Genomic DNA, 24242 nt, shown 5'->3' with positions numbered 1-24242 from the left:
TCTCCTTAAGGACTTCATACAACATATTTAGCTTGGGAAGAGGGAATGTTTAATGCATTATCAATAAAGATGCTGGTTATGGAGGGTAAAGGATAATTCCCAGTGATTCTGCTTGATCTGCGCAAACATGCATTAGCAAATGAGACATAGTTGTAAGGGACTGCTGGAATTCTGTTCAGAGAGATCAACATGCATGTTTAAAGCTCATGGTGCCATTACTCCTGTTCCAATACCATTAGAAGCAGAGGCAGATGATCTGCTGCAATATCAACAAAACTCATCATTAACATTTTGCAAAACCAAAATGAAAAGTTAAACTGCAAATGGTGTTGGTGTAGAATTAAACATCCTTGCAATGAAAATCCTCTAGTTTAACTCAAGTTTTGGAATCTCTTGTATCTGGAAAGTAGCGCAGGGCGTTTGGATGGCTGCTAGCTGCATGTTTGACCCTCCAATCAAGGGAATCATACTAATAGCTAGGAATCTGAGAAAATAATGGCAATAATAAGTGAACAATCAGCTAACAAAATAAAAGTAAAAAATAATTCCACAGTCAGTATCCGTGTTGACAAAACAGGCCCTATATGCTGTCCTCTGATAGATGGACTCCAGTACTGAAGGAAAATATTTCACGAAAGGGCAATTAGCAGCAGGAGCACAAGCAATGGGCCAGGTAATGGATCAAGACAACTGAACACGAAATATAGCACTAAAACAGAATTTCAAGTCAATTTCTGATCACTGAAAAAAGTAAGCACTCATTAGCGTTTGTGTAGTTAAAATGGCACACTGATATAAATAAGCCTTTAAAATACATAAGCATTACTTTAATAAAACATACTAATTACAGGTTGAAAATAGGTCAAATTCCAAGGTTAGTTTGCGATGTATATGGTTAAAATTCAAGAAAAAATACTTCGCTTTAAAAACCAACCAGGACAACAGGCTTCCATGAGGCTCCATTACTGATCTCCACTTTATGCATTCTCCATCAATATATATGGGGGCATTGATGCTCTCACACTGCTCTGCAAACTCTGGGCACTAACTCTTCCAAGCAGCTTGCTTACAAATTTACAGCATGCAATCTCAAGCTCCCCACTTTAAAAAAATGAACAACATTCATACACATTAATCATACACCCCCACCTCTTATTCACACTAAAGTGTGTGTATAAAAAAAAGTGTAATGCAGTAAATGGTACTGTAGACCAAACTATAAAAATGAGAATGTCAGGTCTATATTATCTGCTGGTAATTCCTGTAATTTGTCATTACATTTCAATGACATATTGGCACTTGGTAAGTTGGTGATTTAGATCCACAGATTGTGGAGATGTGTCAGTTAGGCCTGCACAAGTTTACCATGAAAATGCTAAATATTAACCCATTCAATTTACTTGCCTGTTAATTTAAAATCAACCAACTTGGACTTTTTAATTGCATCGGTGACCTCAAAGGAAATGTAACGATTATTTCTCTTCTTATCATCCATTTCGCTACCAGATAAAGCACTTTTTATTCCAGATTTCAATCAAGCCCGTCAGTGGAACAATGTATGAGTTTAAAGACAATTTTCTAATCCATTATCGATTCAAAGTACTGTGAAATGAAACATCTTTCAACCATTTCAGCCTAGACAGGTTAGTAATGTGCAAAGCTGATTGAGAATTTGAATCTGAAATTGCGTTAAAAAAGTATTTCGACATTCTACAAAGTAATGTGAGGCAATGTTCATTTAATTAATTATTACCATAAGTACTGCATGCAAGTATAATTCAATCACTTAGAAAGAGTGTAACCAACACAGGGGAGGTCGTATCTTTACTTTTCTTACCGCTGGGGGGGTGGGGGAGCAATCTCTGAAAATGCTCAATTTGCTTTATTCTCATAACCGCCACATGACTTCAGAGGTGCCACTGTGCTTTCGGCATTTAATTCCAGCTCTCTGTCCAAAACAGCTTATCTGGAGAAATCTCTGAGCACGTTCGGTTGGTGTGCAGGGGGATAGAAAATGTATAATGTATGAGCAAAATGTCTAATGGCTTCTTCGTTGTAACAGCATGAGAAAAAGACCCACTATTGGCATTTCTTATCATGAAAGAAGAGGGTAAAAAAAAAAAAAGAATAATCACAAATCACAGTTTGTGAGAAATTTGCATGCTATTTTCTGGTGAGGGTAATCTGACAGCTTATGCATCACCGTCGTTCGCTGCAAAATGGCGTTGACCACAATTAGTATTCAGAGTAAAAAATGAAGGGTGTTGGAGGCAGCAGCAGTTCATGTGTGGCTGACAGACCCGTCACATCACACCACACTGATCTGGAGCTAAAGGTTGTCAAGAGACTTGCAAGAGGGTACGCGGCGCTCTTGCATAGAGAGCATTTTTAATTGTTGGCATTCATTAATGCAACAGCTTTCCCATTTCTACCCACACTGTCAGGAAATAAAAGTGTGACATTGGCTGGGAGATGGGTCTTTCTTTATCTTAATGACCCCTCATAATTAACACTCAGGAATGATCTCTACTCTCTCTCTCTCTCTCTCTCTCTCTCTTTTAATTTGCAGTAAGAGCATAATAAAATATGAAGAGCTAAAGGTGAATAAAAGATAAAAAGAATGTTTAGTTTTGCAGCCAGCGTGTTTGTAAGTAACTTGGTGAATGTATTAATCAGCTTGTGTGTGTTTGTGTCCACGTGTGTGTGTGTGTATCCATGTTTCCGTGTGTCAGCATTTGCGTCCGCGAGCGCATATGTGTGTGTCTGTGTGTTTCCGATGTGTGTAGCATTAGAGTTTCTGTGAACGTACCACAGGTGGATAGAGAGGTGCCCAGAGACGCAGAGCTGGGGGCGAGGCTGCACTTGGGGGGTGTCTTGGCTGAGGCAGGGGCTGAGGAGGAGCCGGCAGAGGAGCCGGCGGAGGAGGCGATGTGCAGGGAGGACGGTGCTGACGATAGGGACGCCAGCCGCTCTCCAGACTCCATATCTGTCAAACACAATTCAATCAACATGCTTACAAAGGCAGGCAAAGAAAAGAGGAAAAAACCCACACCCCACAGAGGACACTGTGATTAACCCCTCAACCATATATCTGCTTAGCCAAGGCCACTGGCCAGACGCTCCTTAAACAAACCCACTGAGAAAACCGAGTAAGGACAAGGATTTTATCCTACATTAAAGACTAATACACCACTTGTGACAAACCGTGTATACCACACACTGACAGAGAGAGAGAGAGAGAGAGAGAGAGAGAGAGACAGACAGACAGAGAGACCGACAGAGAGAGTGAGACCGACAGAGAGAGTGAGACACCGACAGAGAGAGAGAGACACCGACAGAGAGAGAGAGACACCGACAGAGAGAGAGAGACACCGACAGAGAGAGAGAGAGAGACCCCAGTTTACAGGAGCTCTACAAGCGTCAGTTGTAAACTGGTGCCACTCAAGACGTGATCGTTAACAAAAAATGTTACAGCTTTTACACAGCCTTCGCTGGAATAATTGAAAACATTCCCAGCTAATAACGCAGACGTGTTTCTCTTAAATCTACAGTTAAAGCAGTGATGGCGGCTCTATTCCAAACCTATTCTTGGGTATATTTGTGGACAGCCATCATTAAGCCATCTCTCTGTTGACACAGACCACAGATCTGCCCATCATCCAAATGAACACACAGACAGATCCTTTAGAAGTAGTCTTTCATGGTTTCATCACCCCACCCTGATATCTCCCAGCCTATCCATTATTTATGCCACTTCTCTTCCTTGTGTTTCACAAAAGACCACATCAGAAAATCTCCTTTAATACACGCTTCCAGATTGCGTTTTACAGCCCTGGCATCTTTGTTATTGTATCATTACACATAAACAATTTTGAAATCTCCCCGGTGACTGTCCTCTGCAGCGGAGGCAGCTAGGCCTGCTGGTGATTAAATCTGGGAGACAAAGCTATCCGCGGAATATCAAGTAACGTCCCTCCTCGGTGCTGCCACCGACAGCACTGATGAGACCACGTAAATTACATGAAAGCTGCAGCCGCGCGCCACTGGAAAGGCCATGCTGCAGTGTGTCCATATTCTAATCTGAACCTTTTTAATTTATACGGGACAGGGGTGACTTGGTCATTATAATAACGGCCTTTAAAGGACCATAACAAAACATTGCTGTAAGCCTACATGGAACTATGACAGGATAGGAAAGGGATTATTTATTCCTGAAATGCATGAAGGTTGCCAAGAGAACAATTGCATATAACTGGGCAGAAGACAGGCTACTGTAAATTATTAAATTCAAATCTATAGAATGAAACATTGATGTTCTGGTATTTGAAAATACATTTTTCAACATTTCATCTTTCCTAAACATCAGCCCACTTCTCCATTCTATTTTAAAATATTGCAGATATGATTTCCTCTTGAGCAATTCATTTGTGCTGCACAAGACAACTGACACATCTCTGTGGGGAGCCACTTTGTCAATAACAGAAAAACAGACTCAATGAATGATCCCAGAAACAGGTGTTTCCTTATACGAGCCCTAAAACCCCATTACTTCATGTACATTTAAGGACATCTAAAACAAAATATGAATGAGAAACTGCATAAAACAGGACGGCAGAGAGGATTATTACAAAAATAAATAGAGCAATTTTTGTTTTTAAAAGAGGCAAACACAGCCTTAATGGGGAGAAATTAAAACAGGTTTAGTGGGAGAGGTAGCTCACATATGTAATTAACAGGCATGGCACTTTGGTGATGCAACGCTATAGAACCTCCACGTGAGCGGTGGATTTAATTGAAGTTGGGTTTGCATGGGTGACCCATCCTGAGCTTCTGACAGCAGGAGACGCGGCAGTAGACAATGTTCTACTGCCGCACAAATTCCTAACAGCAGGATACAGATCCTGTAGAAGCAGACACCTATGCAAATGTAAAGGAGATGATTTAGAAGACAAATGTCTCTGCCCGAATCAAAGTCACGTTCGGCAGATATCAACATTCACATGTGCCTGTAGTGTCTGCCGTGGCACAAACAACAAAAACCAAAAATGTCCCTTCAGACAAACTGATGTGCTTATGGACATATGTATCGGTTCTCTTCATGAAAGCAATGTGCAATTACTGCACAACTCCAAATGCCACTGATCACTGAAATGCCATGGGATCATTAGGTCTGGTGTGTGCCATGTCTGTGATCTGTGAGTGTGTGTGTGACCGTGTAGGTTGGTCGGTGTGTCAGCCTTCCCTTTCTGGTATGTTGCGGTCTTGTCTTATAACCCACCACACCCAGTGTAACAGATGGCTCATGCAAACCCAGCTAATCCCACAACAGTCATCAGCGTGGATCAGCAGTACTCGGCCTGCCGGCCGTCTGAGCGATAGACGCGCCTTCTCCCGCCAACGGAAGGAGCAGGGCTGCGGGACAGGACGTGTGTGCTTGTTCACATGAAGCCTTGTTAACATTAAAACCCATGTCACTACACTGTATGTCATATTCACACACTCTGGTTCCACTGCTGGACAGAAAAAAGCAGTAATGGCAACGTATCGCTGGTTGGAAGACGGAGGAGAGTCTGATCATAGCCGGGTCAGAATTTCCTTGTCTTTTTGATAGTACTGCTGACGCTCACCAGGACCACGTTGAAAGAAATGATGCTTGGTTGCGAGTTGCAGGAAAGGGTAAAGATGACAGGTATTTGGGCTGGGAATTGCAAGGGACCTGACGATACGATATTATCACGATACTTAGGCACCAATTCGATATGTACTGTGATTTTCATGATTCTCATGATTCTATGTATTCCAATTCAATCATACTTCCAAAGACCAAATTCTTCCCAAAAGGTTGGGAAGTACAATAAAACCAAATATAAATAAAATCCAATATACCAAGATTTATTTCTGAGCAATACAGTCTGCATTCTAAAGCGCGTTGTGCCTAGTGTGAATGGTCTGGTTTATACAGTTAGGTCCAAAAATAATTGGACACAGACAAGTTGTGTTATTCTGATTGTTTACCAAAATACATTCAAGTTACAGTTAAATAATAAATAAGGCTGTCTCTCAACTTTAATTTGAGGATATTCACATCTAAATTGGAGGAAAGGTTTAGGAATAACAGCTTTGTAATACGTAGACCCCTCAATTACCAAAAGTAATTGCACAATAGACTCAAAAGCAGTTTCATGGACAGGTGTAGGCTATTTCTTCATCAATTAAGCAGGTAAAAGGTCTGGAGTTGATTCCGGGTATGGCTTTCACATTTGGAAGCTGTTGCTGAGGACCCGACAACATAGGAGCTCTCAATGCAAGTGAAACAGGCGGCAACATTTGTTTAAATCCATCAGAGAGACAGCAGGAACAATAGGGGTAACAGTTGGGTACATTCAGAGAAAAAAAAAAAGAATGCACTGGTGAACTCAGCAACACAAAAAGGCCTGGATGTCCACCAAAGACAACAGTGGTGGATGATCGTAAGATCCATTCCCTGGTAAAAAAAAAAAAATCCCATGACAACATCCAGCCAAGTGAAGAACACTCCTGGAGGTAGGAACATCATTACCCAAGTCTACCATAAAGACTAAACTTCACATGAGCAAATACAGAGGGTTCACCCCAACATGCAAAACATTCATAAGCCTCAAGAATAGAAAGGCCAGATTAGACCAAAAAACAACTAAAAAAGCCAGCCCAGTTCTGGAACAGCATTCTGTGGACAGATGAAACGAAGATCAACCTGTACCAGAATGATGGGGGGGTATGGAGAAGGCTTGGAACGGCTCATGATCCGAAGCACACCACATCTGTAAAACACAGTGGAGGCAGTGTGGCTTCCAATGACACTGGGTCACTAGTGACGATGTGACAGAAGACAGAAGCAGACGGATGAATTCTGAAGTGTATAGGGATATATTGTCTGCTCTGATTCAGCCAAATTCAGCAAAGTTGATTGGATGACGCTTCATTTTTTTAGATGGACAATGACCCAAAACATACTGTGAAAGCAACCCAGGACTTTTTCAAGGCAAAGAAGTGGAATTTTCTACAATGGCTGAGTCAATCACAATTGAGCATGCATTTCACTCGCTGAAGACAAAACATAAGGCAGAAAGATCCAAGAACAAACAACAACTGAAGACAGCTGCAGTAAAGGCCTGGCAAAGCATCACAAAGACCAGACTTCAAGCAGTCATTGCCTGCAAAGGATTCTCTACAAAGTATTAAAAATTTAAATTCTATTTATGATTGTGTTAATTTGTCCAATTACATTTGAGCCCTTGCAATAAGGGGACTGTGTATGAAAATGGTTGCAATTCCTAAACGTTTCTTATGATATTTTTGTTCAACCCCTTGAATTAAAGCTGAAAGTCTGCACTTCAATTGAATCTCTGTTGTTTCATTTCAAATCCATTGTTGTGAAGTACAGAGCCAAAATTATGGAAATTGTGTCAGTGTCCACATATTTCCAGACCTAACTGTATGTCATCTGTTGAATCCTAATGCAACATTTTGCCATCTCCAAAAATGAATCCCGGAGAATCTCAGTGATCTCTGAGAAGAGGCATCTCTCCTCTATGCACTACAGACAACACACTTGTCCACATAGCGGAACGAGATAGCGTGAATTGAACGTTGTAGTGACATAGTTGTAATGTGAAAGACGAGAGAATGGCTGCATGCTGGCTCCCCACAAGAATCTGAGTCTGTCCTTACCACGCAATGTGCTTATGACCCAAATGGCACCCAGTTTCCTATGTAGTACGCTATTTTTGACAAGGGTCCATAGCACTGGTGTAGAGAAGAGGTTGTCGTTTGGGACGCATACCCCACTGTCATTACAGCCCCGCTGTCCGTCACCTCAAACTACCACTTTACACAAATACACAAATGAATGGCTAAGTTCTGAAAACGGTTGTCCATTAACATGGTTAATGGCATCCACTAAACTAGACTGACGAGGCTTCTGCCCTCCGCCTCCCCCCACTGCCTCCATAGCCCCTCTAAGAACAACCAGCAGGGATGGTGTCCTGAACAGATCTCATTTTGTGGGGTCTTAAATACACATGTGTGGGGCTGGCTGATACGGCAGAGGATGGTCCAAAATTAAAATGGTCTGTGGTCAGCCTGGCTGGGTATATCTGCAGTTCACTGGTAATTTCCACGGATATGCCTGGCAGTCTCCACCAGTGTGTCAAACACAGCAAAGGCTGGCAGAGGCGGCGCTCCTTCTGGCTGCCCACTTTCTGCCTGCATGTCCCCTTTTTGGCCCTGATACCCATTAACTACCACTACACCTGGACAGTAATGAAGTGCCTGGGGCCCAGGTCCTCTAACAGCACTGTAGAGGGACATGTTGTGCTAAGATGAAAGGAACGAGGTGGCTTTCATAGAGCACCTGTGCCCCTCTACGTTGCCTCACAAACCGTGATCGCTAACGTCACCAATCAGGATCAAACAGGCCTTTTCTTATTTTGGTGAAGCCAGTCATGGACAGAGGGGGTGGTACCAGGGAAAGTGGAAAGAACAACATACCGCAGGTTGTATTGGAGGGAATGTTCCAATGCTTTAGCACCAGGCAGTCTGCTTCACCATTTATCTCAGGCACCGTGTTTGAAGTAGGCCTCTTGTTTACGCCACATGCTGCGAGACAAATGAAACCATGTGCTTCTTGGGGTTTTGTTCAAAGACACGGACCATGCTGTTTGTAATGAGGAAGGAAGTTGCATTACACTAGGTACTATTCATAAGAAAAATATATGAAAATCTTAATTCCCTAAAACATCAGATTATGTAAGTTGGATACATACTGTATAGGCAATGCATTAAAGTAGTTTATGCAGCACAGAAACACCAATTACCAATAAGCAGCTTTTGTTATACATATTGCTACGAAGGGAAAGTAACTACCAGCCCGGACAACAAAACCAAATGTTTCTTTCGGCCCTTGGTGGCAGCACAGTGTTTGTTCAAATCAACAGCTTCCCTTAGCTTATCAAACCACTTTGCCATTGCCATGGGGGTATCCCTTTCCCTGCCACAATACACTGATCTATCCATGAGATCTGCTACCTGGACACCTCTAGAACAGCTTCCAGAGGTGCCTACCTCCGTCACAGCTCGGCTAGGCAACGTTTAGCCCTTCCAGCCCAAGCTGTAATCACAATTTCGACCTAGCATGCAAGGGCAAAAACATGGATCATCCCACTCCACACGACAGATCCATCTGTGTTCATAAGACCAGTATAATAATCCATTTTTGTTCTTAAGAATGACCCAGAAAACACAAAAGGCAGGGTGTTCTGTCATCATCATTCCACCGAGAGCATACATCTTTTAGGAGAGGAGACCTTCACGCCAAAAAGTAATTCTCTTGGCATCGACTGCCGAAAGCACATATCGAATGCTACCATGAATAAAGGCAGTAGGGGGAGGGGGGCAAATGAACTCTGATGAATGACGTGGGAGTTCAGTGTGACAAATGTTGGAAAAAAACCATTTGTCCATTGCGGTGGCGCGAGCTAGCGCAGTTCTGGGTGCAGTGGAGCTAGCGGAGGAAGATAATTTCCATTTGGAGCGATCCAGGGGAGGCAGGGCAAATCCCACACATTCTAGGCAGACTGACATCCATCACACAACACATTCCTGGGCCTGCTGCCTTCCCTGAGCCCGTCAACACCAGGCATTAGTCAGAAATATGGATCCCCTGCACATTTTAATTAGACACACAGAGAGGGGGGAGACAGATAATCAGAGAGAGACAGACAGAGAGAAAGAGAGAGAGAGAGAGAGACAGACAGAGAGAAAGAGAGAGAGACAGACAGAGAGATGTTCATCTGTCGATATGCTGTTGCTAGGTTTTGAGAGATGGTCAACAGACTACAAAATAAGCTATTGCATGTTGGAAACTACGAAAACACCAAGGACCTCCCCAACATCTAATCTTTTAATGAAAAAAAACAGATAGTTACAATTAACTTTGACAGTTGTATTGCCGCTTATTTACTTCTATAAACTACAGCTCCTTTCTTCTGAATAAACGGTTAACTGGATATAGAGCTTGATTACAGCAAAAACGCCCTTAGTGTGCACTTTGTCCAAACTGTGAGTAGATGGTGAGGCTATGGCAAGTGGCAAGCCAAAGCATGTCAGAGATAAACACACTCTTATTACTGTACATCATAATGCTAAAATCCCATCTCCCTCTACTCTTGTTTACACCCAAACCATTTTCTCAAACGCTCTTTTCCCGCAGGCTACGTCATAATGATTATTGACGATAAGGAAGAAGCTAACAAATGAGGGTAATGTAGTAACAGTGTTAATGTTTGATTAGCGTTTAATCAAAAGTAGAAAATAGTAGGAAATAGTACCGTTGTGCAGACACATCCTGTGGAACAAGAGGCAATGAGCCTGACATGGTGGATCCCAGTACTGAATGAGAGTACAATAACTGTACTAGGCAGGTATTTAAAAGCCAGTCAATCAAGTCTGTTAGTAAGAGTAACCCATTTCTTTGGATATTAAATGAAAAATTATTGGTCAAATAATTTTTTCGAGCTTCAGACGTATCCACAGACAGTGCTTGACTTGAGTTGGAGCAAGGTGGAGGACTTTTCTTTGTCTTGCAACAGTATGCCAGGAACCTTTGAGCGTCTCACTAGCAAATGAGTCTTTCCCAGATCCTTTTTTAGGCAGTAGGCAGTAGTAGGCAGCATTGGGGTCAACAGAATCGGGTTTGCGGGGCTCTCACAAATGTTTTTGGTCAGCCCTGAGTGTTTTGCAAGCTGACATTACCCAGATGGAATGGTGTTAACATACGCATGCAAGTGGAGCAGACAAGTGCTTCATCTTCACGGTGCAAGTTAAATTGAGCACCATTGTATGAAATTTTTTTCAAGTAGCCTAGCTTATGAATCTGGTCCCGCATTCTATGAATTTGGGAATAATTTTAATAAAGACAGATATTTGGTTGTAATCTATCAAAGGCGGCCGGCCAACCATCCATCAAGAGAGTTAAAGTGCACAGGCTCGTGCCCGAACCCCATTCCAACCAGATTTCAGCCTAAAACATCAGTTTAAGGACAATATCTTGAAAAGCTTAAATGTGATTCAGGGTTGGAAAAATGCCTGCACACACAGCAGCTCTCCAGAGAGAGGGACTGACGTTTTATACAGTAGCCTAAGATATCAGTTATTGTACCTGGTGCCTTGATCAAGAGCACAATGGTAGGAGCTGACAGAACTATGGGATCATAGACCAGTAACTTTCTATTTAGATTTGAATGGGCTACAGATAGACCTTGCCAATTATTGTGGTATTCTGAGGACAACCGTATTCCTATAAAATATAATTTCAAGAAAAGCAACTACAGGGTACAATATCATATCTCAGTATTTATTTTCTACAGTCAGTTTTACTCATCTTTATTAAGGGTGTCAATCATTTTGGTCCCTGCTGTATATAGCATTGTATCTAGGCTACTTTGTGAAAGACCGAGCCACCAGGCTCCTTGAAAATCTTTGGTGTACGTAATGACGCCATCTGACGTGACACAAAGAAAGGTCGGGGTGGGGTGTGGGGGTACTGACAGGAGGAGAGGGGGTGAGGGATAAAGGGGAAGCAGGCGCGACCAGTCCTTAAACAGTACTCACTGATTGGATCCTTTTCCAGTCATGATGTGCATAATGCAGATGACACGCACGTGAGGCAAGACAAAAAGCAAACGGCTACTGCTTTCAAACTGGAACAATGAGGGCCTCGAAAAGCATCTGCAAGCTCAGCCAAATGCGCCATTGTCACCCAGGATGCTGCTCAATCTATACTGAGCCTTAGGAAAATGCAATACAAATTACACCAAGGCCTACCTCATGTTGTTGAATCTAGGCTTCATACCAGCAAACACCTTTCCTTTGCTGCTTTTTCGAAAACGTGATGTTGCAAATTGATATGCCATTCTAACCAGTCTGTGCAGCTCTTTTATTGAGAACAAAATGACACTTCTGAATATTTTTGATAAGTAAGTATAGGTAGGTTGTGTAGTTAGAGGGCCTATAATAAAATGTCTAAACCAATATTTTTGTTATAACAACCAAAATAGCAGCATTCAAGTGGAATCCTGAGGGGAAAATAACTACCGCTTGTGATTACACAAAAACCCCCACCTATTTACTTTATGTTGACTTCACACTCTTTGCTAAGATATTATTTCCCAGCTCAATATTTCCCAGCTCCAACCAAGTGTTAATGTAGGTGATAAAAATGCAGTGCATCTCAGGAAAACATCATTTGCATAGAGCTTGCAACTTCAATTATCCACACAAAGCGAAAGGTGTTAACGCATTGGGACAACAGGACATCCTCAGACTCGTAGTCAGAAATGAACGCAGCTTTTAGAAAGCCATTGCGTCGTGTTTTGGGGGAGGAGGGTTTATTTGCCTGTAAACAGGATGCAATCACCTTCCAGTAGAAAGGAGAAGACAGCGCTACAAATTAAACATGAGACAAGGCTGCCAGTGCAAAGGTCATCCTTCATTCTGCGGCACTGAATAAAACACGCCCGACCCAAGGGCCTCCTCACTCACTGCTAAATCTACAGGAGACATCTTGGTTTTAAATCTCTCATTAGGAAAACTAGTTGGTTATACGTTAATGGCGAGTTAGCAAAGCAAACATTACTAGTATTATTTCCATATTGTTTGCAATGTATAGCCATAGTCAGTTGTCACTGAAGTGTATAGACCACCCTAGTTCTACCAGTTGGCAACACTCCGAGTTAAGGATATCAGCGGTTGGCGATGGCGTGCAGACAGTCCCGAGGCCGAGATGTCATATGACTACTTTAACTGGCTAACAATATCCTACCACAGCCAGACACAAGGAAGGACACAAACTCCAAGGATCCTGGCTTGCTTTGGGGCAAGACGCTGCAAGGTCAATCCCCCTTAATGTTCCCGTATGACATGATAGACAACATGACCGTGGGTGTTTAGAGGGAATGAGCAGGGTAAACATTTTCTCCCTTCTCGTCTGCCGCTGTCAGGCGCTGAGCTTGAGCAAAAAGGCAGATCAGGATCAAGGTAACCATCGCCACGATGGTTTTATCATTCCAACAGAGAAACAGGAAGCCTGCAGCATAACTCCTGAATCATCAGCCCAGGGGCCTAAGTCCCAAAAACCACACTGCATACTACATAGTGCCCTGCTTTTGTGTAGAAGGGCCCTGGCCACAGGTAGGCCTATGCTGCACACAAAAAATGAAGCAATAAAACAGATATCCATTGCACAGTGTCCCTGACAGAGATTTCATCACATGCATGCACACCCATGCACACCCATGCACACGCAATCTCTAGGTCCACTGTTAAAGTCAGGAGGAAGAGAGTGGCCAGAAATACTGCCAAGAAATATTACACAGCAGACCACTGAGGTTCTATAGAGTTCACCACAGCACTAATGTGTGTAAATCACCTAACACAACATACAATCTAATGGAAAGTTAAGGGTGCTGCCCATCATCTGACATAAACACTCAGATAAAGCCACCGGTCAGATTATGAGCTGAATGACACGAGGCTTACAGGTCTATATCTAGTTGTGTAGGACGGCCCATTTCTTACCTAAAGTCAATTTTATGTTGACCAGTACATTGTGGGAAAACAGGATCAGGAAGCCAAATAGTGGTGCCTCAGCGAGACTGGCGAGGCCCTTGACATTCACGACAGCAGCACGGCCAGGATAACACAGCAGTCGGGACAAGGAGAGGCCACATTTCTCAAATTAAACAGTGACACTCCGGAAGACACAGACCCACCCACGACCGCCTCTTAAAACTTCAACCAGCTGTGGAGAAGCAGCTACGACCTGCTTCAACTTTCTGTACCATGGCATCAAAAACCTTATGATATTGCAGTGTTATTCGGTGCCTGCTGGTTTTCTGCCCAACCTCATCCTTAAGTGAACCAACCTGGTATCCCAGGTCTAAGTCCCTGATTAGGGGATTACAATGAGAAAATGAGGAACTGGCTTCCAGGTGCAAATCGGAATACCCCTGACTCACAGTATCAAGGATGAATTTTGGTAAAGGCCTTTGAAGGACCAAACAGACGGTGAGACATTTCAGTGATGGCAGACATAAGGGCAGGTAGTGTGTAGAGGGCTGTGCCGGGCTGAGGTCTCCAGACTGGTTGGAGAGACATGGAGGCACTCAGGGAGCCTGCGGAGAAGAGGCATGGTCCGTGCCTTTACCACAAAGGAAATAAAGGAACCCTGGCTGGTCACAGCACACAACGATGACAACCCCCCACTCATCGGCAGCGCTCCAGGAATTCACCTTAATCTGTCAGTCAACCTCCATCCGTCCGGGCTTCACAGCACTAGTACTGAATGGGGAAGGATGTAGCTATTCACACTAAACACGAAGCAAATAGACACTCTGAAGAAGCTAACGGAGCCCAAAAAATACACAATAGGCCCATAAACTTACTAAAATCTAAGGGACTATTAAACACTTTACGAATGACAGGAAAATAAGATAAAGGATTGAGGGAAAACAACAAGAGATTACAGTGTGGTGTCTAGATTGAGAAGCCACATGCTGCAAACTGCTCTTTTCTAAACACTGGGTGTGTGTGAGCTGACAGCCATCTTTAAGCCAGTCATCTAAGAAACGAGGAACACAGTCGAGAAAATAGTCTTAGAAGGAGGCTGCACTGTCATTTTTGCTTTTCGTTTTTTAAAAGATATTATCGCTACTGATTAGCATAATCTAATCAATTTTGTGAATTGACTGCTAATTAGGTTACCAGGAGCAAATCTTCCCGAAATTAACCCCCGCGGATCACACTACCTGTCATTCTTATTACACTAAATGCAAAAGGCAACCATTTTAACCACTACAAATAAGTGACAGAGAACATGTTTCCAGTGAAAAGGAGAAGCTAAGCTTTTACTGGTATATTAAAATCTAGCAAACAGGCATTCACTGTTGGGAACACAAAGACTGGATGTTAGTCAATAAAATAACCTCTTTCCAACAAGGAATTTGTTCTAGTAGTCAGGTTAACACTCTGGTCTAAATCATGAACACACAGTATGAATACTTACACAACAGAATGTGATCAGCTATAGGCTAGCTTGCATCTCTTTAAGATGCAAGTTCCAGATAATCAAACTTATCATTTTATTTGAATGTTTTATATAATTTGTAACCAAGATGGGTTCTATGAGCTAGCGCTCACTCCACATAAAAAGCACCGCACTGAGCTAAGTGTAACTGCAAATACACAAATAATATTCTTCATGATAAATACAAAATTCACATTGTGTTGTACATTCCAGGGTTTATCTAATGCCCAATACATTTTTTGAAAATGCCCAATACATTTATTCAGTCTTTTTACTGTAAACTACTATTGTTCCTATTAAGGCCATTTGGTTACTTTGTAATGAAACAGATAGATAGGCATAGGTGTTTTTTTATTGCATTCAAATAGCCTACCTTAGACTGTTAAGCCTACATCTTAATATAAGGAGAACAAATGTTTTCTTTTTAAAGGCAGTGAATAAAATAAATAGTTTGTGCTAGGGTTGCAAAAACTAATTGATCACTTAGATAATTATTTTTATGAAGGCTATGGACGAGAGGCTACTGTACAGTTGTTTGATACAAGTCGTCTAAAGTATGAGAGCACTTTACAATGAAGAAGTAAAAAACCAGCTCTATAGAATCAGCTAAGCTAATCTCATGTGACGTGAGCATGACTGTGATGCACCTTAAGAGAAAACACATCACAGCCATTATGACAGGAGAAAAAGTGTCCATCCAAAACAAAATGTGTCACAGATTTTTGGAGAACATGTTTTAGTTAGGCTTCATGGCATTAGTTGCACTTTTGAAGAGAAATCATGCATCTCAAATGCATGGTTGAGTTGTGAATTAATGAACGTTAGGATCACCAATCTAGAGGGCTACTTGTGTGTGTGGAGTTTGTTTACCGTTGCACAGTGCCTGTTGGCTAAGCATTCTCTGCTTCTCTGATGGATTAGAACTTCAGTGGCAAAACTTGTGAACCCTAAATTACTCCTCAATAGAAACTTTGAGCAAAATGCATCCCAAGTCAATCTCCATTTAGTTCAATTCCAAGTACAACAAGATAGAGTAAGAGTAACAAGGTAAAAAAAAGTACATTCAAATGTTGGCAAAAAAAAGCATACGTTTAAATCATCAGAAGTAGTAAGCACAAAATGCTAATGAGTAGCTTTAAGTACAAATTTAGGATATTTCTAAATTCCAAATGTATTTTTAAGGAAATGGTTTTATGATCTATTTTAATAATACAGGTCCTTAGAATTTTTGCTTATAAATTAAATGTCAATGATTTGTATCTAATAATCGACAGAAATAACATGGACTGAAGATATAGGACTGAAGGAAAATAAAATGTCAATAAGTATGTAATATAAAATTGGATCAAAAAAATTATAAAAACAAGCGGACACTGAAAGAAGCACATTTTCCATCAAATAGTTTACATAGTAACAATATATTGTCATGCCTGTCTCATTCACGTGAAGGTTGAACAAACACATGTAATACCTATTGACATTTTTGAAAAAAAATCTTTAGATGGGACTTATTTCAAACACTGATGAGCTTAGTTTACACTTGGTAAACAGTCTTTTCACATTTTACTAAATATTTACCTGATGGTGCAAGTAAATTCATAAAACATCAAATTACAGATTAATCTCAAATGTAATCTCTAGTTTGTTTTGAATATTTTAGTTTTGGTAGGCTAAATATGCATGCTGACCCTATGCAAAACAAAAGGCTCTTGTCTTAGTCTTGAGAAATCACGTTTTGTATCATTTCTTTTTTTATAGTGTTGCAGAAATAGAGTAATTATCTTGACGCATATAACCCTGTGTAACCTTAAACTAAACAGATTTCCTTAATTTGAGAAATTTACATTTATAATCATGGAGTAAGACTCCCGAGAGCTGGCTGCATCAACAGAAATGGTCCAGAAAAACACCTTGCACAGGAATATTTAATCCCTGCATGAATAGAATACGCCTTAAAGAACACACAGGTCTGATGTGATGAAGCTTGATTAGAATAAAATGCAATCGCATGCAAAACCACTCTGAAGGTCATTGTGTCTACTTTAGGTGATCCTTCAAAGCACTGAATAAAAGGCATGTGGGTCTGTGAAAACAGGCATTCCATTTCTATTAGGAAATCGTACTTCTCCCTTATTTACAGAGGTGTATATATTTGAAACTAGATCACATACACCTAATAAGGACAGGGCAACAGAAGGAAGATGACTGAGATGGCAGACACAGTACGATTCTTGCCAAAATGTCAGAATGCTGTTGTCTAACAGATCTTACTGATTGGTCACACATCAGCATTGATCTAGCATTAGGTAAAAAAAAAAAAAAAAGAAAAAAGACTGCTTGACACCTCAACAACACCAAGGCAACTTGGAATGCGCAAAATGTGTTAGTGGGACTAACCACAACAGACATTTATTTATATTTATTCAATTAAAATAGGGGCATGTGTTCTTAGACGTTTTCGTTGGCAAAAGTCACACAATGAAGCAATTTGTATTCAGCCGTGATGAATAAAATAGAGTGTCTCACATTTGGCCTAATTTCTGCTTCGTATGAGAGGCACTTAAATCCTGATCCAAGGTTAGCCCGGGGCTTGCCCAGGGCTAAGTGTAAATGACAATTTAGAACCCATGAACATCTCAAAAGCTTCTAAGAGCAGGATGTTAAAGTGAAAAAAAAGCTTAAGTAGGCTAACCCTTTGCACCTTTAAGGAAGGACTCAATGTGCAATTAATGGAACAAAACCCCAAAATATTCTGTTATATTCCTGGTCTGGTATTTAATATCTGGATGGTTTCTTAGTGTTGTCTTTCTATTCCAGAAGTAATCACTCCATCACTAGCAGTAGGCTACAACTTTTGTGGATTATCACACCTTTACTATAATGATATATTAATTCCATGATTGCCACGCCAATTAGGCTGTGAATTGGCATTCACTCTTAAACAAATCATTGATTCTCTCTGACAATATGTAAGCGGACAGTGGCCAGACCAACAAAGTGTCCTCAGAGCATTTAGCTCTTGTTTGTTCTCTTACGGTTGATCTATGATAGTAGTAACGCTGGAGCTGATTTGCTGTCCGGACACCTCTTCCTGTTTAAGAGCCAATAATAGCCCAGTTCCCTGGCAGGCAGGCTGACGGCGGCCATGGACAGCTGGTTACAGTATCACAATATTACTGCCCTCCTGACCAGTGTGGCCTATACAGCCCAGCACAGCTCTTTATTAGACAAGAGAAAATCTTAGTCTTATCAGTCTAAAACAGAGAACACCCAAAAATGTCAACGTTTGACCTCTCTGGCAGCAGAGCTGAAGAGGTACTGCAAAAACTAAATTGGAGGTTATGAGTGTGTAAGAGGTCGGTCTGAAGATCTACATATTACCAATGAATGAGTGCCAGCATAGAATTGAGCAGGTATCCAGTCTGAGAGTAAGCTGATCTGCAATCAGGTCCAAACCTGGCATCTAATCTAGTTCACTATGATCTAGAAGACAAAACTGATCTTAAATCAGTACACCTACTCTGCAACGCTTTATAAATGGCTACAGATCTGATTTAGCTACAGTATGCTCATCCAAGAAGGAAAGAGTCAGGCTATGGCCTTGGTTGTACCTCACACCTGTCAAAGACAGATGTTATGTGTAAATTAACTTGAATCTCTGCAGCAAAAAAAACCCAGTTCTCTCTGCAGTAAAGTGCTGCAGAGACATGTGAGCATTATTTGACAAGCACAGATGTCAAAGTGAAAGAAAAGCATTGCACTTTTTTCTTTGGGGAAATCCTTAGAACAGATCGCTGTATGAGCATGACAAGACATGTTAGGATATGTCCGTTTAAAAGTCAGGATTTGCCATACTATGTTAGACAAGTTATTCATATTGCTAAAACCAAGCCAATGTTGGTATAAATCAGATGGGAAAAGAAAAGTGTGTAATTCACTAGCTAACACTGAAAAACACTTAAAATAACAGATTAACAGCTGATCAAGTTACGTTAAGTGTAGCTGCTATGAAAGCTGCTATTAAAGACCAAATTCAATTGTTTTCAAAATGAATGAGCTCATTGGGACAGGTGTTATTGACAGGCATGCTAAAAGCACATCAAACACTGTGCTGCCATCACTGCACTAGTAACATTCCAGATCTGAAAAGCAGAAAGGCAACCATACACTTTCCAAACAACCTTCAGAAATTGAGCCACAGTATAAGGAAGATACAAAGGCAACAACAGTAATATAAGCACGCCATAATCGGAGCATTTGTCTCTGGACGACAGACAGTGTTTTTAACCTGGGTCTGAACTGTGTTGCTGGTGGCCATTAAAACGGTTATCAGACAGCAGTGTCAGAACCACAAGTGTAATAGCATTGCCATCTGAATCTCTCCTAGCAGGTCCGATAAACGTTTTGACAACAGCACAGGCCTAACGGTCAGATCATGTTCTCTGTTATGTTCAGGGGAAAAAAATTATAATAATGATTTCCCAACTCCTTCATTCCGTACAGAACAAAACAAGAGGACAAAAGATTGGGGATTAAAGGGAGAAGCGGCAGGAAACAGAGGGTTGATTTTAATATGGCTTCAAAACACCTGAAATTCATCGGAGAGTTAAGAGAGAGCGCACGGCGTGTAGCGTGTCTGCAGCTGGAGCTGCTACAAGAAGTGTGTTCAGGGCTGTAACAGTCACTTGGGATACTCATCAGACTATTTTTATTTTGATGAATGTGCAGAGAAAATAAGTAATTTCCTGTCTGCCTCTGAGCCATCTTAAAAAACTAGCTTCTCTCTGCTAAACAAACGTTTCCATCACCCCAGTGTTCACGGAGTCTCCGTGCTCCGGATCATATAGCCTGGCTAAGTGTGTCGCCTAATATGCTTTTTCATGTTTTAGAAAAAAATATATTTTAGAGAAATATTGAGAAACAAACTCAATATACTTTATTAATCTCTACACCGTTTTGATTTATTTCAATAATTTTAATGGACCTCCATAAAAGCCAGACAGACAGCGACCATTTACAATTTAGAGATAGCAGGGAAAGATTGGAGAATTATTGCTGAAAGAGCAGTGGGCCTGATTCGAATCCATTTCACAGCAGTACATGTTCCCTGTAGACAGCAGAACTGACTACTGAGCAACACCAAGTCACCAATTTTAACAAGTGTTGAAGAGGAGACATTTTCAGTGTGGCCCCCCGAACTTGTTGAATGCCGAATGTAACAGAAAAAATGATGACACCTTTGGCTTATATCATTACATAAAACTACCCAGATTATGCTTCTACTATAACATATTATACTATACAGACCTATACTTAAGCAATACGGCATGAGAGAATGGTCAACATACCACAGCCAACAGCTGTTCTTAGGCACGACCCATTGCAGAGTACATGGATATTGCACTTAGCCTTGGTATATTGACAACATACAAAACTCCAGGGGTACTATATTGCTACTATAAACCGGCAACCAACACAATTCTAACTGTCAAAAACTGTCACACACTTGGTACACCACAGCTTTAAACTTATCAGCACTCAGGCATTGATCGACCCAGTTTATAATACTAATTACAATAAATCATACTATAAGCCAATAAACCGTTATGTAGTAGCTTGTCAGTGATATAAATCGACAGTGTTTGTTTTCCCATCACAAGAGGCATGTAACTAAACCGGTTTAAGAACAGGTTTGGCTGTGGAGCCCACATCATCCACTCATCATAGCCACAGGGTTTCTGAGACAAGGTTACGATGAGTAATCTATTCTATTCCATTTACTTCCACACAAGATCAGTTAAGCCTACGTGTCTGAGTACTCCCCTGCTCTGCCGGGCCCAGCCCTGTAAACAGGTTAGGATCCTGACGTCGTCTGGGACTTGGGATGCATGCTGGAATTTTTTTTATCTTAGGCTTGATGTGGGCGCACGCAAAATAGGTGGTATACACACATTAGGAGGCAGTGTACACACTAAGAGTGCACTCAACATTCACAGGACACCATCCTGGGCTTAAAATGTGTACCTGCGGTGCGCAGATGTGGCCCTGAAGGGCAAAGGGAAACCAATCCAGTGAATCATCAGCGGGAGTGGCTCCGCTGGCTCCACCCTCATTTGCATGCAAAAACACAGACCAGCTTCTCTGTCACCTGTGACCACATGCACTTCCCCACCGCTCTGAAGTCCCTCCGTCTTCCGACGTACAGTACCCCTTCCACGATCGGGGCAAAGCCTGCGTTAACCCTTGTCGTGCGGCAAAAACCCTCGCTGTCAATCATCCCCAGATAAGGGCCAGACCGCTGCTGTTGATTTGCATGCGAATCGGTTCCGTCGCCACGCAGGGTGGTGAGACTTCTGTCAGTTATGAACAACTAAAACAGTAATGGCAACCGTATTTCGTTTGGTGTAGTGCCTGTCCCACCTTGAAGCCGGCGTGTCTCTTCGTGGCGGGGTTTGCCATTGGGCCAGCTGGATGTTGTGAAACAGAGCACCTTGCACACACAATAGAGCGGTGCAAATGGAAACAACTGCACACACACACACACACGCACGCACACGCACGCACACCGCTCCCGTTACAACAGACGGGCGGGGCCCTCTGCATGCTGTGCTCAGTAGGGCCTGAAACAGTGGAGGACAGATGCCAGGCATCACAGGAGAATCTCACCCTTCGTACAGAGGAAAGAATATAACTCCTGGTTACATTCCAGGGTCTCCCGTCTGACGACAACCTCCTGAGAGTCGCGTCAGTTTACCCGCCTGCACTGGCTACACAGACGGGGGCTCTTTATCTCAATATGAAATAGGCCCAGGCAGGCTGAATGACTGACAACCTGCACTTAGAAACATCCGTTTGAAGATGAGATTTCTTGTGCCGTTCAGCTTGGCTGTAACATTTCCCCAAATGTGAAGAAATGAACTACGGCTAAGTCCCTTGACGTCCCATGAGAGTGACGAGCCGATGCTATGGAGTAGTGCAGAAAAACAGGAAGAGGACTCCATTTGGGATGGAGACGATCCTGTCATCTAGGAGCGTCAAACAAGCGGTACCAGTACCGGTGTCCAACCCATCAGCTCCATGGCCAACGAGCACAGTTATCACTCGCTCACCAAGGACACGCCGCGGTCTTCCCTAAACACCATATTAGCCCACTCAATACTACTCAGCCCAGGTCGCTTCTTCTATTGAGATACGACTCGGCTCAGTAAACCTTGAGCGACTGACTGTACAAGGCTTTATGTAGGATGGGGATTTGGCGGCAAGCGAATTTAACAAGGGCAAGTCTGCAGAGTCTCTTCTGCTCTTCCGGGTAAAGGGATCTTGACAATATCCATTTCAGTAGATTGCTTTCGTGGAGCGAGAGAGGAGTCAACCAGAGTCGGGCCTTCTGCTTGGCTGCCTGGCTGAGTCCGGTCATGCATTTGTAAATGGGACTGCAGACTAGAGTGTGTCTGGTTAACGGTCTGGTTTATCTGTCTGGAAAAGCAGCCGCGGCACACCACAGCTATGGGACATCACCTTGTCTCAGCATCATACTGGGCCCATAACCGTTTCATAACAGTTCCCATGACAGCGCATCGGTAAAGAACTTAATGGATTTGGACAATACCTTACAAATAGTCTCTCTGGTTGCATATTTGGCTAATATCTCCCAAAACATTTTATTTTTTTACTGTGCATTTGTCATCCATTTGTCGATATTCATGCCACAGGATTATTTCTAGTCTGATTCCAGTCTGCTGATTCAGTAGCACATTATCTAACAGACGAGAAACCAACTGTAATGACAGTATCTGTCAGCCATTCGCTACCGACAAATATTGGGCTGACTATAAGAAAACCCATGATGAAATTCCTTGCCTGGGAAAACAAGGCCAAATTAGCGAGAGCAACTTAACACCACTGTAAATTAGCCGACATCGGGAGTGAATGACAATCCCTTGAATTGTATTAATTGTGGACAGGCAGGAAGGGGAAGCAACCTCTAAAAATAAAAACAAATGTAAAGGAAGCCATTGAGACCCCAACATTTCCTCCTGAATATTCAGGCCAAGTGAATACAATATTCATTTTGCTGCAGGAGAACAGTTGATGCATAACAATGAGACTGACTAATGAAATCAACCATCAAGCTGAAATACATATTAAACTGGGGTCTCAATGTCACTCGCTTTTTGCATCGTTTGTTCTTTTTCTCATTTCTTTTCCTGACCTTTCAATATTTTTGTCTTACCTTGAATTTGCACTCACCCAAGAATGATGATTGCATTTTATGACTGTTTTATTCGAGGCATACATCATCATCTGTGACGGAGTCTCTGAAAGCTCGCATTGTCTGAGCACAAACAAGGCATTTTAAAATGTTATTTAGATTATAATTTTTTTATCTGAAGACCTAAATAAAATAACCTAAATTAAATTACATAAAGCTTCTAGTAAACGTCTGTTGGTGTCAGGCATACTTAATGTAATTTTGTTATTTATAGTGTAAAAGTTATTTGAAGTAATATATTTTTAAAAAATCCATTAAAAAGACTAATCGTATAAACAAACCCTGGGAACCTATGTACAAACAGAGTTTCTCCAATGCTTTGGCAAGAAAAAGATTACTGTGTTTACATCTGATGTTCCTGTAAACAAAGAGAAGGGCAATCCTGACTCACATTTTACTTTTAAATGAATACGAAAAAAACAGTGATTGCAAAGTAAAACAAACCACACAAATCTATGAACAAGGACTACTTTGAAAAATGTCAGCAAGTAAATGCATATTTGTAAAATGTTCTGTGGAAATTGTCAAGTGGTTCTCGTGGAATGGTTGATTTTCAAGTGAAAAATCAGAGTCTCAGTGGCACTCTTAACTTCGAATTGCCCAAAACCAAATCACTCATCAGCTCAATAGATTTAGTCTACGGCATATCAGATGGAAGCATTTTTCTAACTATGTTGGTTGTGAAAAATACCAAACAGAAGGCTTTTATACAAAGTAGCAGGTAGCATACTGTAGAGGTCATATTAATTAAATACAGGGTTGCTCTTAGAATGCTTAAAAAGCCTGTGAAACAGCACTAAATAAATTATATTTTTTTGCCTAAGCTCTATATAGCACACAATGCCTATT

General features: G+C 41.7%; 1 protein-coding gene across 20 annotated transcripts in view; it reads right to left on the bottom strand.

Annotated features, from left to right (window-relative positions):
• LOC105022438 (bromodomain adjacent to zinc finger domain protein 2B) overlaps positions 1–24242 on the bottom strand; it is a 68672-nt gene that overhangs the window by 30021 nt on the left and 14409 nt on the right. For all 20 annotated transcript variants that reach the window (XM_010890842.5, XM_010890834.5, XM_013137910.4 and 17 more), the window contains exon 3: positions 2810–2986. In XM_010890842.5, the coding sequence (XP_010889144.2) occupies positions 2810–2984 (175 nt within the window). In that variant the 5' untranslated portion in view covers positions 2985–2986. The remainder of the gene's footprint in view (positions 1–2809; positions 2987–24242) is intronic.

This window comes from Esox lucius, chromosome 16 (genome assembly GCF_011004845.1).
Source record: "Esox lucius isolate fEsoLuc1 chromosome 16, fEsoLuc1.pri, whole genome shotgun sequence".
Lineage (NCBI taxonomy): Eukaryota > Metazoa > Chordata > Actinopteri > Esociformes > Esocidae > Esox > Esox lucius.
The sequence above is the reverse complement of the archived record's forward strand: the minus strand, read 5'-3'. Positions and strand labels throughout refer to the sequence as shown.